The 19,884-nt window shown below is 46.9% G+C and overlaps 1 protein-coding gene across 1 annotated transcript in view; it reads left to right on the top strand.

Annotated features, from left to right (window-relative positions):
- Positions 1 to 19,884, top strand: part of SKIC3 (SKI3 subunit of superkiller complex) — a 2,336,627-nt gene that overhangs the window by 808,132 nt on the left and 1,508,611 nt on the right. Inside the window, exon 18 of the mRNA XM_069627646.1 lies at positions 700 to 802. Coding sequence (XP_069483747.1) covers positions 700 to 802 — 103 coding nt within the window. The remainder of the gene's footprint in view (positions 1 to 699; positions 803 to 19,884) is intronic.

The following is a 19,884-nucleotide window of genomic DNA, read 5'->3' as shown; positions in this document are numbered from 1 at the left end:
TGTAGTATAAATGATGGAGTTATGATTCCCTGACCTAAGTAACTCGTATGAGTTGTAGCAAATTATATTTCATATCACACATCTATGACTACTCTAGCTTCTTTTCACATATCTTTTGCATGATTCTCAAGTCAAATAAGCAACTTTTCTTTAATGTTCTCTATCCAAACGCTCACTGGGGAACATTTTTTTAAAAAAAGATTGCATGGCACACATGTACAAATCCTTTTTGTTAACTTCTTTGATATAATTTAGGATATCGAATACGTACATTTAAACAATATTAGTGTATTTGTTGGACACACTGTCTGGTTAATGAGCTGGTATATATACCTTAATTGGTGAAGTCTGTATCTTAAACAGTAATGTTGGATAAAGGTTACATGAAATTAGTATGCAACAGGCGGTGACATACACCATATTCGGGGGGAAACGGTGGAAAATGAGAATATAAGGGATGGTTAGGTGCCTTCATGTCAGCCCAAAGTGTTATTGTAATGAACTCAGTTCGTGTTAATTTCCCTGTAGAGAACAATGATGAAAGGGAAGAGGATATTCAAAGATTACAAAACCAAGCATAAAACAAGGTTTAATATTGGAGAGTAAATTTGACATTTTTTGCTGTTTTTATAAATTTGAATGCGTTTTTCACCTGAATCTGCTGCATGGAATAATAACATAGTTGGTATATAATTTCAGGGCTTGGCGAGTGCCATCTGATGATGGCAAGGAGCGCACTTGTCGATTACCTTGATGGAAAAGCTGTGGACCACGTTGAACAAGCACTTGAGTTCTTTACAAGGTTGGTAGAAAGGGGGGTGGCTCAAGATTTTAGACCTATTTAATCTAAGTGAAAATGTAAAGTTCTGTATAGAATTGGCAAAGCTATTTCAGCATTTTGATGAAAACAACTTGAACAATGCTACATCCACAGTTCAAACCCACCAGAAGTCTACATGCATAAAATAGGGAAGTATTCCATGTTCTTTTAACATGATCACTGAACTCTTTTGATCCTATGCTTTCTAAGGTTATATTGTTAGTATAGTTATGCAGCTAATAATCTTATATAATAGCGCATTTGATTTCTGATATTGTACTTGACAGTGACATCTGTGCGTATCTAGGCTTTCAGATTTAAGAAATAAAAATCAATCAAGTCAAATATTTGATTGTCAGTGGATCCCGGGAAAAACATAATTTTAACGCCTACTGACTCTTTGTGCACTTTGTATTTGCTGCAATTGTTTCCAGGAGTGGCCTCGAGCAGCGTAGTGGTAGAATGAGCCTGCAGAGAGCACACACCCTGATTTATGTGTGCCAAACTTAGCTATCTATTTTTTATGTGTTTCAATGAAAATGCTGAAATAAACCAATTAGGATTGTGAATCTAGTGCCAAATGAGAAGTTACTCTTACAACAAAAGCAATAATCCTCTTGTGTGGAAAATATTTCAGTTTCATATCTTCTATATATATAGTTGTAAAAGTGTGTTTGTATTTTCTGGGTTGGCTCCAGCCCCATAACAGTTGGTGGGCTGAAATGTTGGCCCAAGAACGGCATACCAGTCTGGGGTGTACTGGCGATAGTGAAACTTGACCAACTCCACCCATTTGCCCTACATCTGGCCCTGTGCTATCAGTATGGGCGATTTCGGGAAACTGGCGATTTTGCGATTGTTGACTACAGCCCCGCAACAATTGATGGGCTGAAATGTTGGCCCGAGGTCGGCATACCAGTCTATGGAGTACTGGCGATAGTGAAATCTGACCATTTCCACCCATTCGCCCTGCATAAGGGGTGGGGTCCGGCCCTGTGCTATCAGTATAGGCGATTTTGATAGATTGACAATTTTGGGAATTTTCAAAAATAGGAAGGAAATTTTTGAATTTTCAAAAATAGGAAACACAATAAAACATACACAAGGCTATAGCAGACCCCACGTGCATGTCAGCTCCAGACCCGGACAGCGCTGGGTGATACCACTAGTAACTTTATATAGCCGGAAACGTTGCGACTTCAGCATGTCATATTTATGTTTTGTTCTTTTTCGTATTATGAACTATATAATTTGTGTAAAGATGTTTTTTATATTTACATTTTCAGCTTTTGTTCTGCCTAACACAATGAATGTAATTGTTTTTCATAATTTGTTTGGAAAAAGTAAATGAATTCCAAATATGTGTTGCTGAAATATTGTTAACATTATTTTCATCACATGCTTCACTTACCCTGTGAGTAACCAACCTGGCACACATTCAGATGCTGCTCGGTTTGAGTAACATATTGAAAATAGAAAAATGTAGATGCACAGCTTTAAAGGAATTCTCTAAATTTCCAGCAGGGAATCTAGCCTTTAGTTTTGGATATGCTCAACATGGCATGCATGCAACAATAAATGCAGTGGTTTTTTTGTATACATTAATAAACATGGTTGCCTGCTATTTATTTGAGGGGAAAGAAGCAGTGATACACACATTTAATTTTTTGTTAAAAGCACTGAGGAAAAACCACCACAATTAAATAATATGCACTGAAAACAGGAACACATAAATATTGCTCTTTTTAATCAGCTGCATATGCCGTCTCTCCCACATTTTGCCACCAAATGTCCTCCGTTTATCTCTGATATATGCCAGAAACAGCCGTCTGAAAGTGTTTATCTTTTCAGCACAAGATGGCTGCTTGTAATTCAACAAGGGTCGAAACGTCAGCATCTCCATGCATTCCCCCTGATCACAAAAGCACTACAAATAGGGTGAGAATATGACGTAGATGTCCTTTCAAGTCCAAAGGCGTTCAGGCGCTGTTAGATATGAGGTCGTAGGGTTGAGTGTAAGTCTGGTCAATCCATAATAGATTGAGGACCATGATTCAATTCTTGTAAAATGAAAAAAAAACTCAGAAACTGAGTAAACACCACATGAACTGAGTTACTCCTCAATCAGCTGGGTACCAGGTTTTTAGCCACTCCATCAATAATATTTTGTTATATACGGGGGTCACTGCTTGAGTGCATTGCACAGTATTTTGTTATGTATTTATTACTTATTGTTATAATGTAGCCCCAGCTTATTTATACTGTGAATGCTTTCAATAAACTGCGCATTTAATACCTGAGCTACAGAGCCCTGTGATGTAGAAATCAGTTGTCTTGTGTTAATGTATATAAAGGGAAAGATGTGTGTTGTGTCTTCTTGTGAGTCCAAGTGCAAGTGTCATGTAGGTCATCCCTACTTGATGTGTGAATGTTGGTGACTCTGAGTGAATGACCGCTAAGTGAATGTTGGATGGGTGATGATCCATGAGTGCTGTGTGTCAGTTGTGACCTGACCTGGCCCGTTGGCCAGGTTTCCTGTCAGCACATGTCAACTGAAAAGCTTTCTTCTGCGTCAGAGTTGAAAGAAAAGTGTCTGGTTGCACATGGGCCTGATTTTACTTTGTACACATTTCAGCTAGCGCTGTCGGGTCAGGGGTTATTTGGCAAAGAGGTTTGTAGAACAATGAGAGAGCTGTGCAGAGCCTATCTTGGAGGGCATGTCTGCTTATCTGTTGTGGCTCCACTTTTGGTCTTCATTCCCCTCAACAAGCTATCTTTATAACGCCACTCAATTACATTGGGGGTGTTGGCCCTGTTGCTAGATTGTGAGTCTGTTCTGGCTCGTTTTGCTCATCCTGTGATTCATTTTTTTATTCAAATGCACCCTAATGTGTTTGACTACAAATTGTGTTCTATTTCATTTTCTCCATTCCTTTCATGCCGCTCTCACTGTAGCGTGTCCCACGGCAGACATGGCGGGATCAACAACACCTTCCGCCTCGTTTGCCAGGTGGCAATCGAACTTCTCCTCAAAGAGAAAGTCGTCCAACCCGGCTAAACTGCAGTAGAAGCCAGAGAAACCACGGACGGAGGAGAAGAAGTCTGAGCTGCCCAAGAATGCCCAGGCACATATGATAAGTCTTTGTCGACGATAGAGCTAGTGGCGGCTGCTCTCTCGAAAGCTAAGGGGGCTGACCCTAAGAAGGTAGCCCCCACGGCGCTGAAGGTATCCCTCCCTCGGAGGCACAAGGCCGCTGTAGTGACTTTGACAAGGTCTGCCGGCACTCCGGTGAAGGAGAGACCGTCTCAAAACCCGGTTCCAGCCCCTCAGGGTGGAAAAAGGGGGCGGGGGCAAGCTGAGCCCCGGATCAGTCCCAGGCCCTGGCCCAAGCCATGAAAATTTCGTCCACGATGACGAGGACCTGGAGTCCCTACACACGGTCCACAAGGACGTGGAAGAGGACGATGGCGCAGGCCTAGTGTTCCGATCACGCCAGTTCCGCTGAGGGATGTGTAGCTGGACATCCTATCAACCCTCCACACCTTGGTGTTGGAGATCCAGAAGAGGATGCCACAAGGGCCAGTTCCAATGGTCCCCCAAACCCCTGACCAACTGCCGGCGAAAAAAAGGAAACGCCATTCAAAGCCTCCATTTCAGCCTCCACATCTGTGTTGGGCCTCCTCACCCCCAGCGAAGCCAGACATGGGTACAGTACGGATATGGTCACAACGATATCGTGGGAGCAGGCAGCGGGTGCCCGCAGCCTAGGGTGTCCCCACCGGACGAGGTCGGTCGTTCCATTCCATGATCGCCAGAGCCTCCGAGCTGTTCCAGCTTGTGCCCGAAGAAACCAGGAAGGAGGGTTTCCTGTACCAGAGATGGGGGGCCAAGAGGAAAACAATAATGGTGGTGCCCCTCTGGATGACATGTGGGAGGAGGGCCTGGCCCTCTTGAAGAACCCTTGCACTGCTCCAGTCAAGCGGGATAGGCTGGAGAAGAAGTACCGGGTACCGGAATCCGCACTCAAGTGCCTGAGGTCGCAACCATTGCCGGATTTGGTGGTTTCAGTGGCCGCGAGGAAACGGTCATCTATCCCGTTTCTCTCAGGCGTCCCTCGCCTGATTCAATCCTTTTTAGCACAGTACATTTTGATCCCAACACTGTTCTCCTCTCAGGCTTCTCTTGCCTGATTCTTCTTCAGCATAACACAATTCTGATTCACCAATTCCTGATTCAAGGTTCCTTTAGCATAACACAGTTCTCATACAACAATTCTCGATTCAAGGTTCTTTTAGCATAACACAGTTCTGGTCCAACAATTCTTTTTTTTTAAAATTTTTATTTTTGTCGGCAGAGGTTCACAAGGCACATACGTCAAGGCAACAAATAATTAAATCAAGCATAGCATAAAACATCGTAATGGTTACAGAATACAGTTCCAACAGTGGATATAGAGCATCAACAATACAGAAATACACCGCAAAAATCACGGTGCATGGATAGAGACCGGAGATAAGCCAGAACCGGGCGTGTTCTCACTTTGATTGTTGAGATGTGTATTAAATTCGCTCCAGATGTTCCTGGGGCGAGATTGGGCGGGCAGCATTGTCAGGTATTCCTCCTCACAGTTCCGCGACCATGTGAGCATACCCAGCCATTTCTGAGAGGCCGGTGGGGAGGAGCGCTTCCAGTTCTGAAGTATATATTTTTTGGCAATCATGCAGCTTATATTCAAAAACTTTTTCAAGCGCTTAGTTTCGTCAGACCCCCAGACCCCAAACAGAACTGCCAAAGGATCGGGATCAATTACAGTTTCAGTTACCGCACTCAGTGTATGGAGGACACTGTCCCAGAAACCAGACAACTTGTTGCAGGTCCAGAACATATGCAAGTGATCAGCATCCACCGCCCTACAGCGCGGGCAGAGGTGCACCTCAGAGCGAGCATACCCCGATGTCCTGCGTGGTGTATAGTAAAGCCTATTGAGGAGCTTGTATTGCATGGCACGAAAACGGAAATTGAGAGACACTTTTTGTGTGTGGCAGCACATATCCTCCCACAATTCATCAGAAATTTCTAGACCCAGTTCAGCCGACCATCCGTCGCGCGCTCCAAGAGTAGGAATGGGGATGATATCCAGTAGGATTTGATACATTGAAGAGACGACGCCACGTGCACCGCCCCAGTTGGCGATGTAGGTTATCGCCGGGTTGTCTGGGGGCTCATCCGGAAAGGAGGGCCACATGGTGCGGAACGCGGTGCGAAGCCTGTAGTATTGGAGAGTCTCTAGGGGAGATCTGGTGTGCCCCGGTCTCCAGGTTTGGGGGCCTATGAATTTGCCCTCGGGATAGAAGTCGGACAGGGCCCGATACCCCAGTGCACCCCAGTGTCACACCAAAGCGGTATCAAGCGTGGGCTCCAGGCCCGGAAAGGCCCACACGGGAAGCCATTTGTAATATGGGGAGGGCCCACTTGTCGAGTGTAGCAGACGTGACCAGGCATACAGGGTCGCAGCAATGGGGTCAACAGGGGAATTGGTCCAACAATTCTTGAATATCACACCTTTAACTCTAGCAATTCGATTTACATCATTCCTCTTTCTTGACACACGGGGCTTCTTTCCCTATCTGGTTTCTTTCTTTATGGTTTTTACGTTGATAACTTCTGAAACGCATAGATTTTGCTCAATCCTTTGCCTGACCACTCCGACACTGTTGCACTCTGGTTCTTCCAGTCTTTTCCTTCTAGCCCTTTTCCAAATGTGCTTTTCTTAGCACCACACCATGTTCCTTTTCTCATCCGTGCTTTCTTAGCTTCACAACAAGTATCACTTATTCCACAACAAGTTTATTTTGTTATCCTTCCTTGCTTATATTCAATTTTGTTTCCTTCAACCCCCAGCGGGATCCCACTTCCATCAACTTATATGATTTGCTTTTTACTTTAGCATTTACTCAAATGCGACCCCTACAGGAATTCCTGGACACCCGCTGGAAACAGGTGTCCGGAAGCTTCACGTGCAAGATCTCTCTCAGCGAGTTCCGTCGGGCGATAGGATGGTGTAAGGAACTCATGGTGGCAACAGTAAAGACAGACACAAGTGATCACATTTCAAGGGAATTTATTAAACTGCATAAATGGGTGAGAAAAATGCCTAATCTAAACCTAAATCTAAGATATGAGCAAGCTACGACCAAGTGGAGTCTAGTCAAATAAAAAGGACCTATACTAAGAAAAGAAAGAAGCATTCACAAAATGATAATTCAGGGAGTTATGGCTGCGGATCTCCCTTCCCCACATTTTTAGCACGGGACAAGGCAGGACTCTTGAGCATAGCAGACTCCTGGGCTTTCCCAGCACAAGGTTACAGTTCCTTTTCCCTAATATCAGGAACTTCTGTGTCCAAGTCTCTTTTTTACAAAGTCTCTTGCTTTAGAGGTCCTGATATGCCATAAACAACAAAAAAAAGTTCCTTCTACTTATCCTCACGTCGGGCGACTACTCTTCATCTGTGGATCCCCTTCAGCTGGGCTCCGATCGTTCTCACAACTTTAGCTTCCCTTAGTCGGGCTCAGACCAACCACTAACTGTGGACATCCCTCAGTCGGGTTCATACTTGTCGTCACAATGTTCACGGGTGTATTACTGCTCACCCTAATTTCGCAGGCATCCCTCAGCCGGGTTCACATTTGCCAAACAACACAGTTCACTGGGTTTTATCACAATGTGGGATTCACTTCCCTTCGCTTTCCCTTGGCTATATCACATTACGGGATTCACCTCCATTAGATTTCTTCTTGGCATCCCTCAGTCGGGTTCACATTGCCATTTTAACATAGGTTCTTCCCTTACCCAAGTCTGGGTCTCATCCCCCAGTCAGGCTTTCTCTGGGCAGATTGAATCAAGGGAATTCTGGGAAATGCAGTGAGTTGTGGATCTTGGGGAAAAAGCCAGTTGAATAATTATAAAAAGGTTTGTCCAAACAAAACGGATTATTGGTCTTGTAGTGTTTCACTGAAGAGGAGGGCAGGTTATTGTCAGAAATGAGAAAACAGGTGTATCGTGGTGGATGAATGTGTTTTCGTCTGCCTTTTCTTAAAGGAAATTACTGGGGTAGGATTGGACTGTGGTGGCAGTATCCCATAAAGACTGAGGGGTTGTCGGGTAGGAGTGTATCGAATAAACGGGGATACCACGTCTCGCCCGAGGGCGTTCCTTCCGCGGGCCCCAAGGATCCCTTGCCCAGGTGATCCTCCCTCGCTTGTCCGCCCACAGGGTTGGGAACCAAGCGCGATGGCCCTCCCCTAGCCACCTGAACAAAGGATCCCTAGGATCTACCAGTGGGAACACCCTCAGGTTTTTAACAAGGGTGGGATGTCCGCTCCAACATCGCCCAAGTCGTGGGATTTCAAAACCCCCCCATACCAGGAGACGGCCACCACGGACGCCTCACTGGAAGGCTGGGAACGCATACCGGATGTCTGCACGCCAGAGGCCTGTGGCTGCCGGAGGAGAAGGATTTTCATATCAACATCCTGGAGCTATGGGCAGTGTTCGGGGCCCTCAAGTCTTCCCTACCGTCTCTGAAGGACAAGGTGTTGAAGATCTTCACGGACAACACCACCACTATGTTCTACATCAGGAAGCAGGGGGGGCACTCGATCCCCAATGCTCTCCAAAGAAGCGCAGGACTTATGGCACTGGGCTGTCGGACAGGAGATGTTCCTCGTCCCTCTCCACCTGGCGGAAGTCAAGAACACCATTGCAGACTCCCTCTGCAGGTAACTGCGCTCTTGCCACGAGTGGGAGCTTCGTCAGGACGGATGAACCGCATATTCGTCAGATGGGGCAGGGCCCAGATCGAACTGTTTGTGACAGCGGCGAACTCCAAGTGCCTGAAGTTTGCCAGCAGATTCTACCAACCGAGGAGCCTGGAGGACACGTTGTCCTTCCCGTGGGAAGGACTAATCCTGTACGCGTTCCCATCATTCCCTCTCCTGCTATGAGTCATCAACACACTCAGACAGTGTCCATGTAATATGATTCTCATCGTCCAGCCGTAGCCGAGGCAGATTTGGTATCCGGACCTTCTTAGCCGGTCAGCGTCACCTCTGGTCAAGCTACCTGTGGTTCCGGATCTTCTCACCAGAGAAGGAGGCGCAATCCTTCATCATGACCCAGGATCGCTGAACTTGAGGGCTTTACTCCTGCAGCCCTAGAGTTTGGAGGATATGAGTTGCCTGCAAACTGCTGGGAGGTGCTTGTCGACTTTGAAGTGCTACAGTCACAAGTGGAAGCGTTTCGCTACGTGATGCCGGTCTCAGAAGATTACCCCTCTGAGGTTCACGGCCCCAGCAAATCCTTGCTATCCTTGGCCACGGCCGGACTGGCACACGCCTCTATTAAGGTACATCTGGCGGCTATCTCCTGCTACACCTGCTCTCCAGAAAGATCTTCACTTTGGTTCCACCGACTCTTCAAAGAATTTCTCAAACAACTTATTTGATCTTTCCCGCCGGTGAAGGCTCCTGCCCCGGCGTGGGATCTCAACATGGTTCTGACGATGCTCATGGGTGCCCCCTTCGAGCCTATGGATCAGGCCCCTCTCATGGAAAACTGCTTACCTTGTGGCCATCACCCCTGCCATGAGGGTAGGTGAGAGCCAGGTCCTATCCTGCAAGGAACCATACCTGACTGTCCACGAATCGAGGGTGGTGCTGCGTACGCACCCCTCTTTCATGGCAAAGGTTCAGTCGGAATTCCACCTCAACGAGCCTTTGGTGGTAACTGTTTTTTTACTGAAACCTTTGTCACTGGCGGAAAGGGCCTTGCATTCGCTGGGTGTTGCTTGTGCCCTGAAGTTCTACATCACATGCACACAGAGTTTTTGGGAAGACATCACAACTGTTTGTCTGTTTGTGAACTTTGGTCCTGTGAACCATAGGAAGGCCTTGTCCAAAGCTTCCATTTCAAGGTGGCTCACCGGCTGCATCAAGCATTGTCACCGGTTGGCGAACCGACCGCTTCCCGGTCTTCCGAGAGCCCACTCCACCAGAACGATCTCTGAGATAACGGTGTTCCTATCTGGTGTGCCCCTGCTGCATCTGCAGGGCTGCTATGTGAAGGTCCACGCACACCTTCACGAAGTTCTACTCCGACAACAGGGATTCCAGTGAGGAGTCCAGAGTCGGCCATGCAGTGCTATGCAACCTGTTCGCTTGAGGTGAGACGGTTCCGGAGGTAAGAATTAATTGCTTCTGTTGAGCCTTGCCAACTCCCTTGACTGTCTAATGTTGTACTGCTATGTATTTGTTATTCATGACCACGTGAATCCATGCCAGACCCCCCATGCTGGAGAAGGTTTAAGTTACTTACCTGTAACTATTGTTCTCCAGCATGGGTCTGGCATGGATTCACTTGCAAACCCTCCCTCCGTCCCCTCTGTGGCTCTTTTTGGTCATACTGTCACTTTACGTGCTTGCCAAATCTGAAGATGGCTGCCAGAGCAGGGACTTGGGGAGAGGACTGTCATTGGATGGGGGCAGTATGACCCAGAGGACAGTGATTGGTTTAGAGGAGAAATATAGTTTTAAAGTGAAAGTGAAACTGTTTTTTCTTTTACCGAGGATTCACAGCCTGACGATGCAGAATGTTCATGAGCATGTGAATCCATGGCAGGCCCATGCTGGAGAACAATAGTTAAAGCTAAGTAACTTAAACCTTCCATCAATTTACTCTTGAAGAACAATCAAGGAATTCATGATAGGAGTTTGTAATGGATTCATACCTCCCATGGATTCCTCATCTTTCATATCTACCAGCTCTTCTGAAACATTTCCGCCAACACAGGGTGCAGAGTGGCTCTGCATCGGCTCCTCACAACGCCTCTATGCGCCCCAGATGTAGTGTCAGGGCCAGTTTATATTGAGGTGCCGTGCCCCATGACCTCAGTTCCTTTTTTCTGCACACACTGCTCTCTTCAGGCACACCACTTTGTTTTTTGTAGTTTTACAGACTCTTGTTTGTCGACAATATGCCAAATCTGTCAACGTCTTTGGACTTTAAACCATGCGTCGCTTGCAGACAGCAAATGTCAGTTTGAGATCTGGATATGTCTTTAATGCTGTGGTGAGAGACACGAAAGACAGGATTGCGGGTTGTGTCAGTCGATGCACCCTAAGGCGCTTTGCGAATGGGAGGTGAAATTGTTCACCTTCCACCACTAGAAAAAAGTTGACAAACAGACTCATTCAAGGTCGCCTGTTGCTGAACAGAACACCAACGAACGGTCCCCGGTCCACAAGGACAAGAAGAAAAAGAAGCACCACAAGAGGTCTTGTTCTTCTGGCAGATCTTAGAGCATCATTCTTCTTCCTCATCAAGGAAAAGGAGACACTATTCCTGGGACTCTCTGGAAGAGCAGGCACCTTTCCCTATCCATCAAAGAATGTTTTTGGAGTGCCAGTGGTGAGGAGTAGCAGACTCAGGCATCAAGAGTAAACAAAAAATAAAAAGGGTTAGTACTGCTACTAATAGGCTCAACCCAAGTGCTTCCTTAGAGGGAGCAAGCCATTTTAGTTAAATTGGGGAACCTTCCAACTTTGACTCAAGGAATATATCCCAAGGTTAGTTGCCCATTCAATTGTCAAGGAAGAAAAACCACACACACATAGAGGGGGCTGTTTCATAAAATAAGCTTAATTGTATTTAGGACAAAAAATGAAATTTCCTTAAAAACCACCTGCATGTGAAAAACAGGAAAACATAGATTGGTGTCTTTGGACAGAGGAACAGCATCAATCTTTTTCTAGTCTGAGGACTAGTGTGGTTAAAGAAGAAAGACAAATTTATAACATAAACTGAAAGAAAAACATATATAGTATATACACCTCTTAGTTATGCACCTAGAAATATTAAATTGTGTGTCCAGAATTCAAGTGTCTGGTGTGTTAAATTAAAGTAAGATTACATAATACATCTTAAATTATTCAAGTGCCAAGAAAGTTCTAATGTTCAAACATCTAACTGATCCATTTTACAGAAAGAAATTTGCATGGAATAATTTTGATAATGATATGCCAACGTCGTCGGGGGGTAAAATGTGGTCAAACCACCTGATGGTGTCTGAATCACACTGAAAAGTCAAAAGAAGCCTCTGGCATTGGGCTAGTAGTTCCCCCTCGTGTACGCTTGACGTTTCGGCAGCAGTACCATCTGTCTTGAGACTGAGTAAGAGGGATTGCTTATTTTTCCATCATAGTAGCCGCCTTCTTCAGGGCAATTGAACAGCCCCTGTAACATAATATAAACCAAAATACAGAGGAGAAGAATAAATCTCATGTCCTCTCGGTGCAGTGTATTTCCTTTCTTGACATTTCTGGGCAAGTTTGGTAAAGAAAAAGGAGCACTAAATGCAAAAGTGGAGAAAATTAACAATGGTTTCATAGAATATGGGCTAATGAAGGGTCAGGGTGGGATTTGTACCTCTGACACCCTAGGGTGGATTTGATAAGTAAATGTCCACTAATATCTAGTTGGAACTCTCTGTGAGTCACATGCCTCCAGGCCGGAATATTGCGGGCAACAGAACCATCTCTAGCAGACTGGCATAGAAAGGATGCGCTGAGGGATGCTGCATCCAGGGTCCTCAATCACTGTGTGAGAGAAAAGAAGAGGGAGGGGGGTGGGACCTACAACACCAGAAGAATGGAATGAAAGGCCTTGCAGCTTAAGGAGTGAGGGGTCAGAAATGAAAACTGGACACAAAGTTGTCATGTTTTTGGTTAAAGACCTTTATTAACATACATGGGTTGGGAAAATGCCTGTCTGACCCAGCTCTAAGAGGAATTTCCTTACCTGAAACCAAGGATCTGTCTGTGTCAGGATGCCAGAAATCAAAACCGTCCTTGTGTCCAAACATTCTATACTGAACCTCACACTATAAGCAAAATAATAAAGTGAGAAGGGATATGTCTTTAACCTGATGTTTGCAAAAAGTGTTCATAAATGAAAATAGAATAGCTCCAACATTAAAGTTCTCCAACATAACAGAACCTTGGTTCCAGAGGTTGGTTCCTTTCCTGTGGATTCTTCAATGGTATGGAAATGTTTCTTGATCAACACAGTTCTTTATGGCCTACAACAATCCTGTTAGGTACAAACTGCATATCCTTGTAAATTCTTCTTCAAAAGGTTCCTTCTTACCACAAATATTCATCACGAATAACAAGCCTTGGTTCCAGAGGTTTACTCCCTTCCCCTGGATTCTTCTCCTACCTTGGTGACTATTGGTCTGACAGTTCTTTGCTCACCAAACATGGTTCTTTCTCAGGAGTTCCTATGGGTTTTGCCACTGCCTGGTATTCTCCCTTCCATTACGCTGGTTTAGAAGGTTGGGCTGCCCTGGGCTGTTTTGATGTGTCTCTGGCTTTTCTCACAGCTCTGCTCCTGCAAGCCTGCTTTCCTTCAGGTCCTGGTGAGGGTAAGTTTAACAATACAATGCAGACATATAACAGACCTTTGGTGAAAAAATCCTTAATTGTAGATCGGAGTATGTATTGTCGCTGGTTGGCTGCTGCTTCTGCTAACTGTACCTGCCCAGTGTTCACCTATTAGATTAATCAAAATATGAGGTCAACATTCTGCGCCAAATACCAATAGAGGGTCTATCAACTGGGTGTGTATAATTCTGAATGGAAAATAAGGATTTGAATGGTAGTAGATTTATAAAAAGGTTTAGTTTTATTAGACTTTATATTGCTATTCTCCTTAAGCAATATTACATTTGTCATATATTGGATTAATTGATTTCTTGATGTGGTTATCTTCTTACCTCTGTGATTGTCCTCTTTGTCATGTGAGATCCTCCCATGTGGTTTTCCTTATTGTTGTAGTTAGTTTCCTCATGTGATTGTCTTCTTTCCTCTGTAATTATCCTTTTAATCATATGATTATCCTCTCATGTGATTTTCACGTGATTATCCTCTCATGTGATTGTTCTGTTTTTTATAGCAATGTTTGTCTTTTAGTTGGCGTGTTTCTTCTTTATTGTAGTATCTCATGTTCGAATGGATTGTGTCCTCCAACGTATTCCACATCTTTGACATGTAATGTCCATATCTGTGCACTTCGGAAACATTTTCAGCAGAGGGCGTCCTGCGTCGATGACGTTGAGTCGAAGGCCTCCGTCGAGGGCGACGTCACCGGATATAAATAGGACGCAAGGCGCCCGTAGCCTCAGTTCAGTTTCCGTGTACATGTTGCTTCGTGAAACTCGGCGCGCCTTGTGTGTTTATCGTCACAATGTCTTTTTCTTCGACCCCCCCGACTCCGCGGTCTGGCTTCAAGACCTGCCGGGACTGCAAGTCGAAAATGCAAGTCGGAAATATCGATCACTGACCTGCATTGCATTTGTTTGTGGTGCTTGGGTGAGAGTCACGACACCGACGACTGTTCGAAATGCCAGTCGCTAATTGCCAAGGCAGGTAGGGGTTTGAAACCCAGTAAGTCCTGTAAATCCAAGTCGAAATCCAAAGGGGTGTCCACCGACGACTCGAAGGGTGACTCTCCAGGTAGGGAGGAGGCCCAGGGTTCTCGGTGCCATAGTGGTTCCCGCCATGCTTCATCCTCGTTGCGGCATTCGCGGAAGCGCCGTCGCCTTCCCCGTCAACCTCGGAGGATAGAGGCACGAGGAAAGTGGCATGCCCGATGAAGTCCTCGACTCCGGAGGAATGTGCTGCCTTTAAGGAGCAAATGTTAGCGATATTTCAATCGCAGGGCACGGGTCCAGTCGTGCCTTCTAACGAAGCTGGCCAGGCAGGTCTCGTACTGCGGCTCGCACGCCTTCGGGCTCGGGTCCCCGCCACGACTCGCATCGGGAGCCTTCGAGTTCCCATTCGGACAACGTTTCGGACTGTCGCAAGAGACGTGCTTCTAGGTCTCAGTCCTCGTCCCCAGCAAAACCGCTGCAACCTACTAAGGGCTCCAAGCTGACGTCGACTCGATCAGCGCCATGTCCGCCCGACTCTGACGTCGACGCTTTGCTGTCTTATCAGCCCACTGCGCCGTCGGTACCAGTGTGGACGTCGACGCCTTCGGCCTCATGCCGCCGAGGTTGTGGACGCTCTCGACATCAAAGCCTTCAGCGCCCTCGACGCCTTTGGGGATTTATGCCCAAAATTTGCCATTGAAGTACCCCGATGTGGTGGATCCTCCTAGGAAGGCTACTGTGAAGTCTGTGAGGCCTGTATTTGACTCCAGGGCCTCTTCTGTCCCCAGGTCAGGGTTTCTACTCCCTCTGGATGACATTTATGAAGAGGAAGAAAGGTCTGATTTTGAGGACCTTGGTGAACTTGATGTGGTTCAATTTTTTTCTGGAGACAGTCAGGTGGAGGAGTTGAGGCAGACCCTTCATGATTCCAGTGGGTTGGACACTTCTCCGGAAGTGGAATTTGGTAGGCCTGAGCCTGGGGCTCATGCAGAGTCTTCATACCGGAGGCTCATGGCTAGGGTCTCAGAGTATCTGCGCTGGTCCAGTCCTCCTGAAGACTTTGTGCAGGATGATCTAACGGACATCTTAGATCAAGGTCCGTCCTCTGACCCGGTATTACCGTTTCATCTCACCTTACAGAAAAGGGTGGCAGCTGCTTGGCAGTCACTGGAATCTCTTCCGGCTTTTAATAAATCTTCGACAAAAAAGTACCGCCCTTCCATTAGTGACCCCAGTTATTTATCCACTCACCCCACTCCCGAGATTTTGGTCGTTCAGGCGGCCAAGGCCACCTCGAGGCAGGCGGCGTACCCTACCATCCCTCCTGATAGGGACGACAAACGCTTCGACGGTTGGGCTCCGAAGGTATTTTCTGCGGGGAGCATGGCATTGAAATTAGCCAACTCCACTTGTGCCTTAGCAAGGTTCTCACACACTCTGTGGAACTGTGTTTCTTTAGCAGCTGAGCATATTCCCGAGGGGGAAGAAAGGGATGGCTTCCTGGCTCTGGTGCAAGACGGCAAGTATGCTATGTGCGAATCCCTTCAGTCGGGTTTGGATATGGCAGACAGTGTTAGCCGGTCCATGGCTGCGAGCACCGTTATACGCAGATTTGCACGGTTGCGGAAGTCGGGTTTTGCTCCGGATGTGCAAAGCCGTCTTCTGAACATGCCCTTTGATGGCGCACATTTGTTTGGCAACAAGGCTGACGAGAGCCTTGAGAGGTTGCAGACCTCGAAAGTTGCTGCAAAATCCTTGAGCGCAGCTGTGCGTCAACCTCCGCCTTTTCGTCATAGGGGACAGCAGTGGAGGGGAGGTTCTTTTCGTTACTATTCTTCCTTTGGTAGAAGGAGAGGGGCCGCCAGTCAAAGGGGCCCGTGAAAAAGTACCCGTGGTGGTCGGGGAAATGGAGGTGCCAAAGCCGCTCAGGCAGCTGCCTCTTTACCTTCAGGCACTGCTGCAGCCGCTTCCAACCAGTCATGAGGCCATGTCCCATGGTTTGCCGGTTGGGGGCAGACTGTCTTAGCATCTCGAAGAGTGGCAAGCCATTACTTCAGATGCGTGGGTTCTTGATACCATAGCCCACGGCTACTGCCTTCCCTTACTACAGTGGCCTCACAACAATCCACCGGGGGAAACTCTCTTTGAAGCTTCCAGATCCGCTCCTTGCACAGGAAATGTTAACCCTGTTGGAGAAAGGCGCTATAGAACTGGTGCCTGTAGCAGAGAGGAACAAGGGATGGTATTCCCCTTATTTTTTTACCCCAAAGAAAGACGGGGGATTGAGACCCATCCTGGACTTGAGTTGGTTGAACAAACTTCTCAGGCAGGACAAGTTCAAGATGGTTACTCTTTCTCAAGTCCTCCAGGCCCTTCGACTTCAGGATTGGTTGGTGTCTGTGGACCTACAGGATGCTTACTTTCATGTGCCGATTCATCCCAAGCACAGAAAGTACCTGAGGTTTGCGGCTGGAGACTCGCATTTTCAGTTTCGGGTCCTGCCGTTCAGATTGACCTCTGCCCCGAGGGTCTTCACCAAGCTAATGGTGGTGGTGGCAGCGGACCTCAGGCGAGGGGGGATTCCATCGGCACCCCGTTTCACCCCCTCCTTTCATTTGTTTGGAGTCCACTTACATCCCTCTCTGGCATCTCTCTGCTTCCCATTGCGAGGTCTGATATGGGGTCTACACGTGTTTACTCTGTGCCCAATCTCCCCTCACTTTTTCCATTATGTTACTTCCCTTCTCTCGTCTCACTTGTACAGTTTCCCTCACGTGCCATTACTCAGTGTGAACTTCCCGAAGCTATTGGTTGTCTCCTTACTGGAATCTCTCTGTGTCATATTTTCCCAGGAAGGGAGCCCATTCCATTTCCCTAGAGGGAGTTTGGCCGTGTATTTGCCTGGTAAGTTGTTCCATTCGGTATATATCCAGGGCCTTTACCGCCTTTTGCCTTTAACTGGGGAGTTTCTGCCCTTTCCATCCTCCTGCAATGCATGCCCTGGCCGCCAATAGCAGAAAGTGTGGCATATGCGGAAGCGTGACCCAGTCCCCTTCTATCACCTCTATCCCAAAAAGCACCAGGAGTCGGTCCAACCGTCTGTCCACCCCGTCTAAGTCTCTTATCCAGCCCAGGATTTCCTTCCAGTATCTCTGCACCCTACTACAGGTCCACCACATATGCCAATAGTCCACCCTCTGTCCGCAATTCCTCCAGCTCTGGGGGTCAACACCCGGGTACATCAGTGCTAGCCTTGCCGCGTCCCATTGCCACCTATGCAAAAGTTTTAACCTTGAAGTTTATATTGACAGGCCACTGAGGTACGGTGGGCGTTCTCACATAATCTCTGCCAGTGAATGTCCTCCAGTTCTATCTCCTTGTCCCTCTCCCATTTTCTCCTGTATACCTCTGTCTCCCCCTCGAGCTTCCAATAGGGACTGATTTAACCCAGAGAAGAGCCCTCTTGTCCCTTTTCCCGTGTCCAACACCTTTTCTGTACGTGTCATTCCCTTTGCAGGTCCTCCTTCCAATCCTCGGACATCAGGACCCCTTTGAGCTGCAAGTATTTAAATACTGAGATCTTTCCCCCTCCCAACTTGTCTTCAAGTTCATTCATCTCTATAAACCCTTTTTTCTTCAAACCTGTACCACCATTTCCACACCACCCTCAAACCAGTCTTGAAACCTTTCGTGCCCGGGGATCCGGTCTCTTATGGGGGGTGCCCAGATGTGGCTTAGGTGTGAGCGCCAGGTCATCACCCCACCATCTCCCTCTTGATTCTCCACAGGGACCAGAGTGGGCCTGGGATCCTGTGCCTCCGCACCTTACTCGGGCTGCTTCTCGTGGTGCCCACAGCCATTCTCTGAGTGTCACCGGGCGGAACAGGTGGTTTTCAATGTCCACCCACTGCTTTTGTTTGTCACCCCTCAAGTAGGGGATTAGAGCGCTGAACTGAGCTGTCCTATAGTACGTATGCATTTCTGGGAGCCCCACTCCCCCCTTTTCCTTGGGTTGTACCAGTAGTCTATAGGGTACCCTGTGTGATTGTCCCCTCCCATAGGAATCTTATCATTTTCCTTTTCAGTTCTCCAAAGTGCGCATCTGGTAATTCTATTGGGAGTGCCTGATAAAGGTCAAGCAACTTAGGGAGTAGGACCATTTTCAGCGCATTTAAGCGTCCCAACCACGATATGGTTAATTTCACCCAACTGTCTAGATCCCTAAAGAGTTGATGCAGCAGAAAGGGGGAAGTTTTCCTCGTATAGGTTGTCCAACACTCTTGGTATCCTGACTCTGAGGTATTTAAAGCTACCTTCCTCTATTTGTATCTCCAACCCTCCCCTTCTCCGCTCTTCCGTCACCTCCCCTATTGGGAGGAGGATTGACTTGTTTACATTTATCTTGAAACCCGATAAGTTCCCATATTTTTCTACCACCAAGAGCACTCTTGGTACTGACTGTCATCTCTGAGAGGTAAACCATTATATCATCAGCATACATGCTTATTTGAATGAATTGTGTCCTCCCACGTATTCCTCATCTTCGATATATCCTTACCTTCAGCTTTGCTGCTTCGGAAAAAAATAATTCTCCACCAGAGGGCGCTCTGCTCGAGTCTGCGGCGTCGATGTCCCTCAGCGATATCCGTCGAGCGTCGACGTCATCTGCAGTATAAATGGCTCGAGCCGCGCCCATTGGCCTTCGTTCTGATTTTCCAATAGCTTTCGCTTTGTCCCTACAAAACTGGACTTCAGTTCTCATAATGTCTTCGTCATCGAACCCTTCTAAACCTAAAACTGGCTCCAAGAAATGTCAGAAATGCGATAAGAAAATGTCAATAACGGATCCCCATCGAAATTACCTCTGGTGCCTCGGTCCCGACCATCGAATAGACAAGTGCGGTTCCTGTCAGGCGATGACCAATAAAGCAATAAAGGAAAATAGAGGTAAACTAGCAGTGGGGGAGGAGTCCTCAAAGTCTTCTTCGAGAAGAAAGGCTCGGCTGAGTCTAGTGAAAGACGTCATAAATCGAAGAAATCAAGGTCGAGGAGTAGATCTAGGAAGTCGTCTTCTTCTTTAAAAAAGTCGAAGAAAAGGCGACACCGGTCTCCCTCTTCCTCTTCTTCGACATCTTCGGAGGAGGTTACCACCTGCCATTCCAAACATGATTCCCCGAAAAAGTGGGAGGCCTTCAGAGCCTCATTGTTAAAAATCTTTGAGAATGCGGGCCAGACCCCCTCAAAGAAGTCTATTGAAAGCCATGCCCCTGCTCATGCTAAAAGTGGCAGGGGAAGATCTAAAACAAAAAGATCCGATGAAAAATCATTGGGGTTGTCGTTGAGGGGATCCTCCCAGACGCCTCACAAGAAATGTCTACCAGTGAAAAAACCAGAAGCTAAACTCTATAAAATGGTGTTGGATACTCATCCGCCATTAAAATGGTCATCTAAGGCTTCCCCAAAGCCTTTCTCGAAGACGGCTGAGTCTAAGGTGTCGGCAAGCCACTCGAAGACTCTTAAGTCGAGTACTACTTCAACGGTGTCGAAGGTTCCTCCGACAGCATCGATAACTAC

Source organism: Ambystoma mexicanum, chromosome 6p, assembly GCF_040938575.1.
Source record: "Ambystoma mexicanum isolate Mex_15411 chromosome 6p, UKY_AmexF1_1, whole genome shotgun sequence".
Taxonomy (NCBI): domain Eukaryota; kingdom Metazoa; phylum Chordata; class Amphibia; order Caudata; family Ambystomatidae; genus Ambystoma; species Ambystoma mexicanum.
Note: the sequence above shows the minus strand (reverse complement) of the source record. Positions and strands in the feature narration are given on the sequence as shown.